The sequence below is a fragment of the Cryptomeria japonica genome, chromosome 1 (assembly GCF_030272615.1).
Source record: "Cryptomeria japonica chromosome 1, Sugi_1.0, whole genome shotgun sequence".
NCBI classification, from domain to species: Eukaryota; Viridiplantae; Streptophyta; class Pinopsida; order Cupressales; family Cupressaceae; genus Cryptomeria; species Cryptomeria japonica.
The window spans coordinates 129,639,480-129,653,376 of record NC_081405.1 but is presented as its reverse complement, the minus strand read 5'-3'; the positions used below and the strand labels follow the sequence as shown (position 1 = coordinate 129,653,376).

General features: G+C 33.4%; 1 protein-coding gene across 3 annotated transcripts; it reads left to right on the top strand.

Annotated features, from left to right (window-relative positions):
* Positions 1-503: 503 nt before the first annotated feature.
* LOC131028266 (DEAD-box ATP-dependent RNA helicase 20) lies at positions 504-9,122 on the top strand. Of its 3 annotated transcripts, none has more exons than XR_009102583.2 (10): positions 504-661; positions 768-1,027; positions 5,537-5,716; positions 5,846-6,007; positions 6,181-6,335; positions 6,928-7,020; positions 7,178-7,263; positions 7,350-7,576; positions 7,902-8,004; positions 8,385-8,521. XR_009102583.2 is itself a non-coding variant. In XM_057958516.2 (10 exons), exons 1-10 carry the CDS (start codon positions 606-608, stop codon positions 8,779-8,781), a joined length of 1,509 nt encoding a protein of 502 aa, XP_057814499.1. In that variant the 5' UTR covers positions 504-605; the 3' UTR covers positions 8,782-9,122. The 3 variants fall into 3 exon arrangements, 2 of the variants coding, with proteins under 2 accessions (XP_057814499.1, XP_059069787.1); XM_057958516.2 differs by lacking the exon at positions 7,902-8,004 and adding an exon at positions 8,723-9,122 and having other exon boundaries at positions 8,385-8,615; XM_059213804.1 differs by lacking the exons at positions 504-661; positions 768-1,027; positions 7,902-8,004 and adding exons at positions 4,781-4,901; positions 8,723-9,122 and having other exon boundaries at positions 8,385-8,615.
* Positions 9,123-13,897: the final 4,775 nt, after the last annotated feature.

Below are 13,897 nucleotides of genomic sequence, written 5' to 3'. Positions count from 1 at the left end.
ATTGACTACGCAAGGCGTAAAATTAGTTTATAATTTTTTTTTATGCTAATTTCAAACTTTAATTTATTTATCATACCAAAACAGTTCAATTTTTAAAAATTATAAATAAATTCTATATGACATCAACAAAACATTCCACTCATCAATTCTAACTTAATACACTTATTAACTCATTTATTTTTTTAATACTTACTTCTATTCCAATTATTTACTCAACTCTATTATGTAAATTACTTTATTATTAATTAATTGCATTTATTTAATCTCATCAATTCTAGAGCTTAATGCACTTACAAACTCATTTAATTTTCAGTACTTACTTTTATTCCAATTATTAACCCAACTCTATTATCTAAATTACTTTGTTTTTAATTAGTACATTTATTTAATTAACATAATAAATACTGACGTCAAACATTAATATCTCACGAGATTAGCCACGTGAGGAATGAATTGGCCTCCTTTATTTCTGTAATCATTAATAATCAGTCTATTCAATATAAAACGTTTGAAAATAATCTCATTCTGGTCGAGAACAAGTTCAATCTGTCTGCTGTCTGTAATAGTAGTGGCTAAATAAGGGTTTTCTTTAGGGTTTGAAAGCCATGAGCCGCTACGACAACAGATATGGAGATCCTCACTCCTACCGCGACAGAAAGAGGTAATGCATTAGAACAATTAATCGAAAGATTACTACTGGTGTGGGTTAGGGTTTTGATTCCAGTAAGTGGTATTTTAAATTGCTGTTTATTGTTTTTGTATTGCAGCGATGGCTTTGGGGGTGGAGGGAGCAGTGGCGGTTTTCAGTCGAGTGGTCGATCCAATGATGATTTCAATAGCATTTCTCTTCCTGCCCAGGACTTTACAAATCTTACGCACTTTGAGAAGAATTTTTATGTCGAAACACCAAGTGTGGCGGCCATGACTGAGGATGAAGTCAAGTCTTATCGCGCTCGACGTGAGATTACTGTCGAGGGACGTGACGTTCCTAAGCCAGTTACTACTTTTAAGGACGCCGGTTTTCCTGGTAATGTAATTTAATTCTTCTCAGTCCTTGCTTTTATTTTTTTGGATGAATTTGTATTGCTATTGGTTGCTGAATTCAATTGCGTCATGGTTTTCAATGTAAAATGCTGCCTAAATTCTGCTTTAGACGTATATGACAAATTGAAAATTTGCAAGATTGTTTTAGAATTTGTGAGGACTTGCACATAATTGTTAGAATTTGAGCTCACCATTTATCTTAGTAGCCTTTCTGAAATTTTCCTCCTTATACTAAAAATTATGCTCTAGAGATGCATGGTTTGTGAGTTATGAACGAATCAAGGCGTAAGCATATAATACTTTTAATGTGTGAGAAATTAGGGTTTTCTTCCCTCTTAATTGGTAGATTTTGTCAGTTTTCACTGTTGCTTAAAATATCATATTTCATAATATTCCGAGGTTTGTTTAAGGGTTTGTAAAATTTGAACGAAGTAAGGCTACGAATAAAATTCCTTTTTGTGCGTCACGGATTCTGTTTTTGCCTATATTTGAAGCTTCTGTTAGGTTTGCGTTTTTTTTTTCGAATTTGATTAGCTAAACCTTTTGTACAATAAGATTCGGGTGCTGCGCCTAATTTTAGTGGCTATTGTCGGTTTAACTTTAGACCACGTGCTCAAAGCCTCTTAGTGCAAACAGGAAAGGTCTGTTGTAGGGTTTGAAAGATGTTAGTGTTAATTTATGAAGTGAACTATTTTAAATCTTTTTTGAATTATAAGTGCTTTTGTGATCATTTAAAATCATTACTAGTAATGAAGAGTACTGGTTCTGCTTTCGGACTTATGAGATACAAATTACATATGGTCACTGCTTTGAATCCTTGTTATGACCTGGAATTTAAGTTGTCCCCCAAAATTGGCAGATTCTGTCATATGTACCCTCTTTTGTTCCTGATGTTTCATGTTTGTCTTAGGGTTTTTTGAGATCTGATTCAGTGAAGGCAAATGTTAGAACGAGTTTAGTGGAATAAAATTAGGCAATTTTGTAAAATTTGGTAGCTCGTCAGCTCTGCCTGGTATTTTCCCCAAAATATTAAGTCTAGAAATCTTTCGGAGCTTTGTTTTAGGGTTTGTAAGGTATGGATACACTGCGGTATATGAATAGAGTGCATCTGGCGTTCTACTGTGTTTGTTTTGTTTTAGGGTTTGGAAGATAACAGTGAATTTAGGTGTCTACCTAGAGCGCTATTAGCATGTGTTCAATTAAAGTTTAATTCCTAACTGGTAATTTAAGGCACATTTGCTTGTAATTCAGGGCCAATAGAAAGGGTCTGTTTTTTGAGCTTAACTTGTGAGTCAATTAAAGTTTGTTAATGGATGCTTTTAGTGTGTCAGAATTTGAGCCTCATCCCTAACTTGAGAAGCATATTAGTTTTTTCTCCTCGTAAAGTTAAAATTATTCCTGAAGAACAAGAGTGCCTTTTAAATGTGTTAGAATATCGGTCACCTCCCTGATTTGAGAAGTGTGAGTCTTTTCTCTTTCGTAAGATGTGAACTACCTAAGGTGTTAAATCATAGCTGCAGAAATCTAACTAAGCTGTTTAAATCATAGTTGCGGAAATCTGCAAAAAAATGTGATTTGTTACAAATGATTGGTGCTTGGCCTGGGTGCCCATTTTTTCATAAAAAAGTTGTGATTTTGACTGGTTTTTTGGTATTTTTATCATTATGAACTGTGATTATCTGAAATTGCACTTTTATCTCAATTTCCTTTTAGTTCAGAATTTCTTGCTAAAAGAATTAGGGTTTGTGGTTTTTTTTTTTCTGGTTTCTGTGGCACATATTTAATATCTTAGTTTTTCCTTTATCCTGACCCATTTTTTCCCTTAATCTTAGCCCTAACTGGCTGATTATTCAGATAATATCTACTGTTTTCAAGATATCTTCCCAAGAAAGATTTTTTCGTACTGTTGATCAAACAAATGCTTGCATTTAGCATGCAAGGATTTAGGTTGCAACCTAGATTCTCTCAGTTTTGTTTACTTTTTTCTAGCTAAGGACAAAAAGATAAGATTTTTTTGATACAAATTATGTGGTGTTAATAGTTGGTTTGCTTTAGTATGTAAGAAGTTGGGTTCCCATAGGGGTGTATGCATGTTTTGTATTTATGGATGACAATTGCTTATTCAGCAAAAACTCTTTCTGCCCAAATATGTTCGCTTAGCTATTTATATTCAATGAATTTTGTTTTCAGTCAGCACTGTTGATCAGTATATCATATTAAATAACATCATTATATTTTATTTACACACTTTAGCTTCAAAATAAGTTGTTTGTCAGTTCTAATGTAATGTGCTTTAATTGTTTTTTTGTGAGACTGTCATGTTTCAAATAATGATCAATGCATTTAAATATGCAAATTGAGACTGAATGTGAGATGTGCAGGGTTTGTCACGAAACTTTCATGTTAACATGGCTAGTTAGAAGAAGGGTACTTGGAGAGGCTTTGTAGGGAAGGGGACACTCACATATGCTCGATGTTGTTATAACCACTTGGAAATTGTTACTTCTATGTCTTGACATTATAGGTGTAGAGGTGCAAAAGGTCATATTTCCCTTGAAAGGCTTTGCAAATTCACTTCAAATGGTAAATGGTGTGAATTATAGATTATTTTTGGGAACATAGTAATTGCAACTAAATAGAAAAACTAATGATGATGGGTTTTACTTTATTGTCTGCATTTTATCATTTGTTCTGCAACCCATGGCAAGGTAAATAAAATTAATGGGATTGATTGTTGTGCTCTATGGCTAGAGAAACTTGCATGGGCAAGCTGACTGGTTCATTTTAAATGTGTACTCGTGATTTATCATTTAACTAATCTTTCTCCAAAGTTCCTGGGTCTAAAGTATAATGGGACACATTTTACAGGACATAAAAATTTCTCATAAGTTATATATTATTTATGACACTCAAATTTGAAATTTCTCATTAAACTAATTCACATCATTAATTTTTTTAATTGATGAAATTCAAATAACAATAACATCTACTACTTGAATATTGAACAATGAAGATTCAACTTTGACCATTAAAATCCAATAATGTAAAAACACTGAAATATGAATATGAAATTGTCTATTTAAATATTTGATTGTCATGCTGTTATTGTAAATGTAAATGTGAATGCCTGAAGATATCGAACTTTTTATTTCTGTTTTAATTTATGAAGGAAGGTTTTTGTTCTCACTTCAAACAATGGTTAACATGGATGGTCTTGTTAAGATGTTCCTGGTATGTTCTCATTAGATGCGGACCTCCCTCAATGTCATGGTGATGTCTGGAAGCCTTACCAAGTACCACCTAAAAGAGGAATCACCTGGTCGCAACCTAATCTCCTGCAATGTCATTCAGACGTGAGAAAAAAGTACAGATAAAAAGGACGATGCAGGGATTGGGACATCCCCTTTCTGACTCTGCATTCCTATAACATCCGGATATTGTTTCAAAGGACAGGGGATGTTCCTACACAGTACAGTGAATTTAACTTGCAAGTACTGGCACTATTCACATGTGTGTCCTTTAAATGAGTCGAGAAACATAATGGTACACAAATAACACAGCTTTTTAACCTGTCCTGAAATGTATTATAATGTTATAACATTGTATTATTGTATATTGTTATGGTTCTGTTGTGTTGTTGCTGTAGGTGTGTTTTTAGTGATAGTGGTGAAATGATAGAAGATTCTGCCTAATAGAAAGTATGTATTGGACAGAAATTCATACATCTTTTCCAATCAAAGACACAAATGGGTGATTTTGTATGTAAGGGTCATCTTGCCATCCTGTCGACAGAGCTTGGGTGTGAGCTGTCTTAGAGGGAGACATGGTCAGAATTGTAGTGTATGTGGTTACACATGGTGAGGATGTCAACTGATAATAAACAACCCGTTGGGAATTTTTTTATTGCCATTTGAAATAGATCAAGATTTCTATTTTATTTTCTTGGAGGTCAGATGAATTTGGTAGCAATGTTTCTTACTCAAGCAACTCAAATTCTCTGCTTTTTTAGAAAATTGACCAGACTTTGTGACAGTTAAGGTATATGATTTTTACTACAGGATCCAATACATTTAGAAACTTCCTGTAACTGCATTGCTGAGTTTCTATTTGTTGGTGCATCATATCGATATATTATATCTTTCAGATGTTAATTGTTGCTTGCCTTATTTTTAATTTACTTACATTTTCTGTCTGGTTATCTTAAGCCTCTTTTCAATGTTACTTGGGATTTCTCAAATGTTGTTCTGCCTTGTTGTACTAGCTTATAAAAATTGGGAACCTTGTATTTTGGAAGTTGGAGTTGCATTCTTTAATTTTATCATTCCCCATTGAACCTTTTGAAGTGGAGCATAAGGCAATTGAATGTATGAAGTTGTCCATTACAGAGTTTCTGGTTCTCTTTATAGTCAAACATGAGCAAATCTATTCATCACTACAAAAGTTTCTCATTTTGTTGAGTGTCTTCGGACTGAACTTGTGGATTCTTTATCAGAGTATGTGCTTGAGGAGATACTAAAAGCTGGGTTTACTGAGCCAACACCTATTCAAGCTCAAGGGTGGCCAATGGCTCTGAAGGGGCGGGATTTGATTGGACTTGCTGAGACTGGGTCTGGAAAGACACTGGCATATCTTCTGCCTGCCATTGTTCATGTTAATGCACAAGTTACCTTAGGTTAGTGGTTGTGTCTTCTACATTCGGTAATTCAAGATTACTTTGTTATTACTGTGAAGTTTATATGGCATTATTGGTTGATTATTTGGGTTTTTTCTCAAACACTGATGAATATTGTATATACATCAGCCCCAGGAGACGGTCCTATTGTCTTGGTCCTAGCTCCTACTCGGGAGCTTGCTGTTCAAATCCAGAATGAGGCAACAAAGTTTGGGACATCTTCAAAAATAAAAAACACATGCATATACGGAGGGGCTCCAAAAGGCCCACAAATTCGAGATCTTCAAAAAGGTAGGATGTGTAGCATTTTTAATGGATTAGTTGGTTTGTGTGAACATGCACTTTTATAGAGATTATTGCAGAATTCTGTGTAGTATGCCTTTAATATATATTCTTTTATGATATTATTTTTCAACTAATGTAACAACATTTTGACTTCCTAATTTTGATTTCTTTATGTCCAGGGGTTGAGATAGTCATTGCAACACCGGGCCGATTGATTGATATGCTTGAACAACAACATACAAACCTGCGAAGAGTGACATATCTTGTATTAGATGAAGCTGACCGAATGCTAGACATGGGTTTTGAAGCACAGATCAAGAAAATTGTATCTCAAGTATGTATGCAACTTGGTTTAAGCACGTATTTATCTGAAGTATGTATGTATGCAAGCAATAGTAGTCATTGTTGCAATAAAAGTATCCCCTCTTTGTATATCTAAGTTCTTGTGTAGGATGATATCTAAGCATGTTGTGATAATCATTAATATTTGTGTAAGGCCATTTTGATTGAGCCCTTATACAGATAGAAATATTTAGAAAATAAAATTTGAATCATGACCTTATGTTTGTACATGTAATGATTGATTGCACAAGGTTGTTTTAGTTGTGTGCCTTAATAGGGATACAAATGCTAAAAATTTGAATAACCACCTTATTTTTGTAGCTTTGTGTCTATTAAAAAAGGCATTGGAAGTTCCAAGTTCTCTTTGGTAACTGTAGTGTATAAAATTATGATATAAGATACAATAGTATTTAGGAAAAGTTAACAGATGGTTATATTAGTAAGTTTACTTCATGTCATGTTTCTTAACAATGATTTAGACCTTTTGCAAGCCCTGGTTACTACCTTTTTGGCTCAGAATATCAAAATTGTTTAGAACTATGCAGGTAGGCAATTATATAACTTCTCTATTCTGTGCTTTTTAGATTCGACCAGATCGACAGACTTTATACTGGAGTGCTACTTGGCCTAAAGAAGTAGAACAACTTGCTAGGCAATCTCTACATAATGCTTATAAGGTATTGCCACTACTGGAACTTGACAATCACTATACTGACAGTGTGTTGGCTGAATGTTGTTTATTAAGAAAATACATTAACAGTTGTTTTATTCTTGGGAAGTAGCACTTGTATGTCACATCTACTAGTTGCTCTTATGAACTTATGATTGTTGCAGGTAACTATAGGATCACAAGATCTCAAAGCAAACCATTCAATTGATCAAATCGTGGAAATTGTTTCTGAGCATGATAAGTATTCAAGGTACATTTTGGTGTTTGTTGACTTTTTTTTTTCTGTTGATTTTTTTGTTGTGAATGAATCCACTAAATAAGATCACTTCTTTGCAGATTAATAAGTCTTTTAGAAGAAATCATGGATGGTAGCCGTCTGCTTATTTTCTTGGAAACTAAAAAAGGTTGTGATCAAGTTACAAGACAATTGCGAATGGATGGATGGCCAGCACTCTCTATCCACGGAGATAAAAGTCAGGCTGAACGAGATTGGGTCTTATCGGAATTTAAATCTGGCAAAAGCCCCATCATGACAGCCACTGATGTTGCTGCACGTGGCTTGGGTATGTCGGAGTCAACTTGTTAAATTAACATTCTCTTTTATGGCTTTGGTTATGAATTGGCTTTTGTATGCTCTTAATTTAATTTAAAAGTTCTGGTGACTAAAATAGCTTTATTAATTCCAAGGTTTTTCTATTTAGTTCCGGGAGGTGAATTAATGTATTATCAGCATTAGAACTGAGATTGCCTGAGGAATAAATCATTGTTTGAAATTCAGTGGGTTGATGTTTATGAGATTTCAAGAGTTCGATGGCTTGCTGATCAGTATTCCAAAGGATGGATTGTAGCTTGGCGGCAGCTTAATACAACTCCTATGTTTTATGGCAGGGAACCTCATGGCTGCCGCCATTGCTGTGATCCACATATATTGAGTTGGCAGTGAAATGTAGCTTGATTGACTTTTGCTGCATGTGACCACTGTTTTTGTAAGGTGGGCATGGTTTGCCATAGTTTATCAGGGGATAGCAAACAATTTGGTGCACAAGTGTGCTAAGAAGCTCAGTATAATGATCCATCCCTTGCTATTTTCATAGCAGCACTTTGACTGAACATTAGTGGAATATGACCAATTAATGTTATGAAATTAGAGTTACAGGATTTATTTTATCTTTGAAAATAGGACAATTATTTTGGTGAAGCTGGCTTTGTTTTATTCTTTGAAAATAGGACACATTATTTTGGTGTAGCAGGCTTTGTTTTATCTTCGAAAATAGTACTATCTTATTTTGGTGTAATAATATTTGCATTCTCAAGGTTTTTTATAATTGAGTAAATCAAGGCAGCCCTAATTTGTCTTGCTGTTCACTGCAGATGTTAAAGATATAAAATGTGTTATCAACTATGACTTTCCAGGTTCATTAGAGGATTATGTTCATCGAATTGGGCGTACTGGTCGGGCTGGTGCTAAGGGCACTGCCTATACATTTTTCACTGCTGCAAATGCAAGATTTGCAAAGGAACTAATAAGTATTCTTCAAGAAGCAGGGCAAACTGTCAATCCTGGACTAGCAGCTATGGGGCGGAATGCTGGCTCCAGTGGAGGTATACTTCTGAGCTTGATATTGGATCTATCGCTACAGGAGATTTATATATTCATTAAAAAAAAATGTACGGTTTGATGTCCTACTGACGTCATGATTCTGTAACAGGTTATGGAGGGTTTCGGGACCGTGGAAGAGGTTCCGGGAATCGGTCATGGGGCAGATGAGATACACAACTATGTTCTTCTTAAGAAGTTCATTTTGATGGTAGAGCTACTTTTTGTATCATAATAATTTTGGAATTTTTTGTGAACGAAAAAAATTATCATTATATTAACATGGAAGCATTTTCAGCCGTATCCAAATATGTAGAAGAAAAATGTGGGGATCAGATGGAGGATGGCAGGAGTTTTGCATTCCATGTTTAACATCATTCATCCATGTATACAAGAGCAATTTTTTGGTATAGTAGCATGAGCATGTTGTCACATGTGGATTAAATCCAAGCACCTGCTTAGTGTATAAACAAAAATGATGCTATAATACCGAAATTCAGCGATTTCAGTAACCGACCATATTTTGAGTTTCGTATCTCTGATGTGGAATAATTATCTGCATTTTCATTTTCCTAGCTTTCATGAATGAAGATTTTAACTGCTCCTGAAAAATTGACTCTTACGAGATTACAAATATTTTGAGTTTCCTATCTTTGATGTGGAATAATTATCTGTATTTTCATTTTCCTAGCTTTTATAAATTTAAACTAACTGCTGAAATTTTTTCTTATGGCACTACAAATTTTCTTTTTGTCCCCTTGTTAGCTTATGTGTTTAATAGTTAGTGGAGTTTTTTGAGTAAATGACAGATATTGTAAGCCAGCTATAATTTGGAATGAACTTATATGATGTGTGAATCGTGATACAAGGGATTTCTCAATTCCAATTTATTTGGGAGTGAAAGGTACGAAGTTTATTTTTATTTCATCTGGCATCATATGGAAACGGTCCCATGGAAGGGGCTTGGGCTCCTATTTATTATTTTGCGGGCTGTTCCATGGCAAATTACAGTTAGGTGACTAATAAAATAAATAGGTGCAAATTTTCGTTGGGTATTAACTATTAAGGGGGTTTAATATGCCCCCCCAGCTTAGAGCTTACATGCTTTTGGTAAGCTTGCATCTCATTTAATTTTTTTTTATTCTTCTTATTTTATTTATAACTTTTTATCTAAGATTTTTTTTTTTGTTTTGTTTTATAAGATAAACGGCAGACCTTTGGGAATCTATATTAAAATTAAAGCAGTTACATATCAAAGTCATAACATATTCAGGTTATGCTAAAAATAGGGGGCAATCTTCCCCAAATAAACCACATTCTTCTTCAGAAGGCCTAACGAAAGTATCTCCATATGCATAACACATAGGCGAACTGGCAGCCTCTGAAGTCTAGGAATTAGAACTGAAACCTACATGACTACTATACATGAATTATCAACAAAACTTTGGCCTTCAGTATCTATAGATAAAAAACTTAACAGCAAAAATAAAAATTCATATCTGTTTATAAAAACCTTCGGTATCTAAGATTGTTTTTCACTTGAAATATTTTAATAAGGAGAATTTGAAAATTCATGAGACTCTCTCTAAAATGGCCCCCTAAGTTTTCTTCTTCCTTACGTGAGTCCATAATTTGTGTGATTAGAAATTGATAGATGGAAAAAAGGTCAGAGTTTGAATCAAGTTGTGAAAATTTTAACTAAGCAAAATTAGTGAATTTGTGTTTTTTGATTCGTGGTATGCTGAATGATTTTTTATATGTCAATATAAAGCTTGGATAGTTTTATGTGCAAGACTATTTGATGGTCTTTAACGATTCTAGACATCTTTTAGAGATTAGTGTTTTTATATATAATTAAAGGAGAAGAAAAAATGGGCTTGCATAACAATAATTGACAATTTATGGAAGATTCTCGAAGATTATGAAAGCAAAGCTGAATTTATAATTTGTGGTCTATGACGTGTTTGCGTTGGGTTGGACATGCAAAATGAGGTTAAATGCATCACACGTTTATTTGTCATGGGTTCATTTTCAAGATTATACTTTGTTGAAATCTATTACTATTATGTATGATGAGTTTAAGTGTGAAAGGTATTGAGGGTATTTATATTTTTATTTGACAATATAATAGAATTTGACTTTGTTGAAATACAAACAACATTGAGTCATACATTAAGTATGTTGTTATCACTCCATGGTGTGATAAGTTTTAGTGTGAAACATATTAAGGCATTTATATTTCATTGGGTATAATGTAATTATAAATTGACTTAGCTGAAATACAACCATCATTGAAGTCATCAATTATGTATGCTCTTTATTATTTTATTATATATGATTAGTTCTAATGTCAAAAAGTATCTATGGCATTTCTATATTGTTGGGTATGATATATGATTAAAAATTGACCAATTGAAATATAGGCCCAACGAAGTCATGAATTAAGAAGTTTGCTTATTGTAGAATATTTAAGTAATTTGTTACATGTCAAAATGTAGTTTTATGGTTCAAAATGCAACTCCTTGATTTTGATGATATTACTAATTTTAAATATTATGTAAAAGTCAATGCAATTAGAGCTCTTCACTAATTTTAAGCTTTGCAACAAGGAGAAAGCTAAGCTTGTGCATCAAAGTTATGGTCAACAAAAGATTGTCTTGATAAAATGGAGAATTTCAGCCAAATTTATTATTTATTTATGTTGTTTGCCTCGAGTTGAATATGCAAAAGAGGTTCAATTCATAACATATTTTCATTTATGATTTGCTCATTGTAAATTAAATTATACATCTTGGCCAAATTCATCATATTTAGGTAACAAGTTTTTCTTAGGTTAAACATGTCATTAAGGTAGCGAAATAGTTACAAAGGCAACATTTCAATTACATATTTGTTTTGGAATAGTGAAGTTTGTGTACTCATGTTGATTTTTCATTTAGTTTTGTGATTAGTAGAGTTAAGAGTCCCTTGCCTTATGTTAACTCAATATCTAATACACATTTGATTACACTTATCCCTTACGACATCTATATGTACACATCTCAATACATTTTCTATTAGTGCATTTATTACACATATATGAACATTTCTCTGTACTTTTTATCAATTTGTTTGTCATTATTCATGTTGAGAGCTGATTTTGCAATGTTGGAATGGACTCTTAAATTCAAGGTTTGATTGATTCTTGCCAAGTCATTTTCTTCATTGGGTCAACTAAACACAAATCCAAGTGATTTATTGTTATTTCCTTATAGTTAAAGGCATTGAATGCTTTTATTTACTTGTCTCCTAATATCCTCTAACATCCAATACATCCCAAGAATCATTGAATGCTTTCAATACTTATCCTAATATCTTTGAGCACAATATATCTCAAGAATAATTTGCATTGAACACTTCAACAATATAATAAAAAGAATCTAGTTTTGTACTATCATCCTAAGAGCACATGCATATTGAGGAGTTTGATCATTTTCTTAATCTTTTTTGGGGCCAACCTAGGAGATCATATCATATCACAACAAAATGACACCCCTTCCCAAATATATTTTAAATGCTTCTAGTCCCCATGTATCAAAGAATAGGAAAACCCAAAGTTGAATTAAATCAAGCAAATAAAAGAGGTACATATAATACTAGACAAAATCCATAGATGCAAAATATTTTAATGACCGTGGATTCAATCCAACACTTCGAACACAATAATTTGACCACAAAGTGATTCACAATATATCATTGATCTTTCTCAATCTTGAGATATCTAAATTTTCTCACCATACCGGATTAAATTCATTCTTCAATCATACAACTAGGTACCTTTATTTTTGACTTTTCACATTTAATTATTGTAAAGATTAAGAAAACAACTAGTCCACATACCACCATGCTATCCTCAATTTTGAATCACCTCTAGACTGAGGACCCCCCTTTTAAAGTTTTGTCTTTTTGCAATTTAAGTCCTCTAAGGTGATTCTTGAGGCAAATTTTAGCCTCTTGGAGCAATGCCTTGTGATTCATGATTACAAGTTCTAGAGGCTTATTTCAATTTTAATCACAAGTTAGTCATTTTTGCCTTGACTTGTAATTCGGGTTTTAAAACCTGAATTACACATTGACTTGTGATTAGGTTGTAATTTGGGTTTTAAAACCCTAATTACAAGTCTTTTCTTTTTACATTAACAATTGCACTCTAGGTTTTAAAACATGTGCAATTGGATGCACATTGGGTCTTAAAATCCAAAGTGCATCATATTAATGAGTCATGAACTTGCATTAATTATTTTGGTTTTTGAGTTCTTTTTGAACTCTTTTTGATCATTTTGTTTTAAAGTTGTCATTTCTTTCCAAATTGTTGATCTGATCGCTCTCCTTGCTTGCGACATCGAATCCTTTTCCATCTCACCTTCATGTGTATCTGGATTGTCTTTTTGGTGTCAGATTTTAGCAGGTAATTTTTATTATTTTTGTTTTCTCCTTTGTGTTTCGCTTAGGGTTTTATTTTCTTTGTTTGCTTGTATCATTTTTTCCACCTCTGCAACACTTCAATGTGTTGAGCGAATCTTGTTCTCCGATCAACACATTGCATGTGTTGACCAGGGAGCAAGACTCCCTCAACACATTGTGTTCTTTCAACAATGGCCATACCCTGAATGTATAGGTCGAAGTTCAAAATGTATTTCGTGTCAGATGGGTTTTGAATCTCGTCCTACCCATTCTACATGAATGGGTCACTATAGTAAGGTCATTGTTGGAACATAGGCTTTGCAGTATCCATGCACTAACACATGCAAGTTGGTGTTTGAAACCCAACCAACACATGAAAGTTGTTGCTCAAGTTTCAAATCTCGACCAACAATAATGTGAAATAAACTTCCCAAATCAAATTTGTTCATCGGGTTTTAAGACTCGATGAACAACATGAACTTCCCAATCAATTTGTTCATTGGGTTTTAAAACCCGATGAACACATTTTAAAGTTTTCCAAGTTTTTAATGAAATTGCAAATCAGGTTTCAAAACCCGATTTGCAGGTTAAGTACCTATGCTTGCTAATTGGGTTTTGAAACCTGATTTGCATCCTTTGTTGTTTTAATCCACAACACTTGTAAATCGGGTTTCAAATTCTGGTTTGCAAGTTTTCAACCTTATTGTGTTGTAAATCAGGTTTTAAAACCTGATTTACAAGTCTTCTCACATAATGAATTTTTCTAACACCTACGAGACTTCATTAGGAAAATTTACAACATCAGATGTCAAAGCCATCACCCAACAAGAATATGAAGTACATA

Excerpts from the sequence above, each read along its gene's own strand:
- LOC131028266 (XM_057958516.2), top strand. The coding sequence starts at position 606 with ATGAGCCGCTACGACAACAGATATGGAGATCCTCACTCCTACCGCGAC. Across the intron at positions 662-767 it reads TCCTACCGCGACAGAAAGAG|CGATGGCTTTGGGGGTGGAG; the intron begins GTAATGCATTAG and ends TTTGTATTGCAG. Across the intron at positions 8,616-8,722 it reads GAATGCTGGCTCCAGTGGAG|GTTATGGAGGGTTTCGGGAC; the intron begins GTATACTTCTGA and ends ATTCTGTAACAG.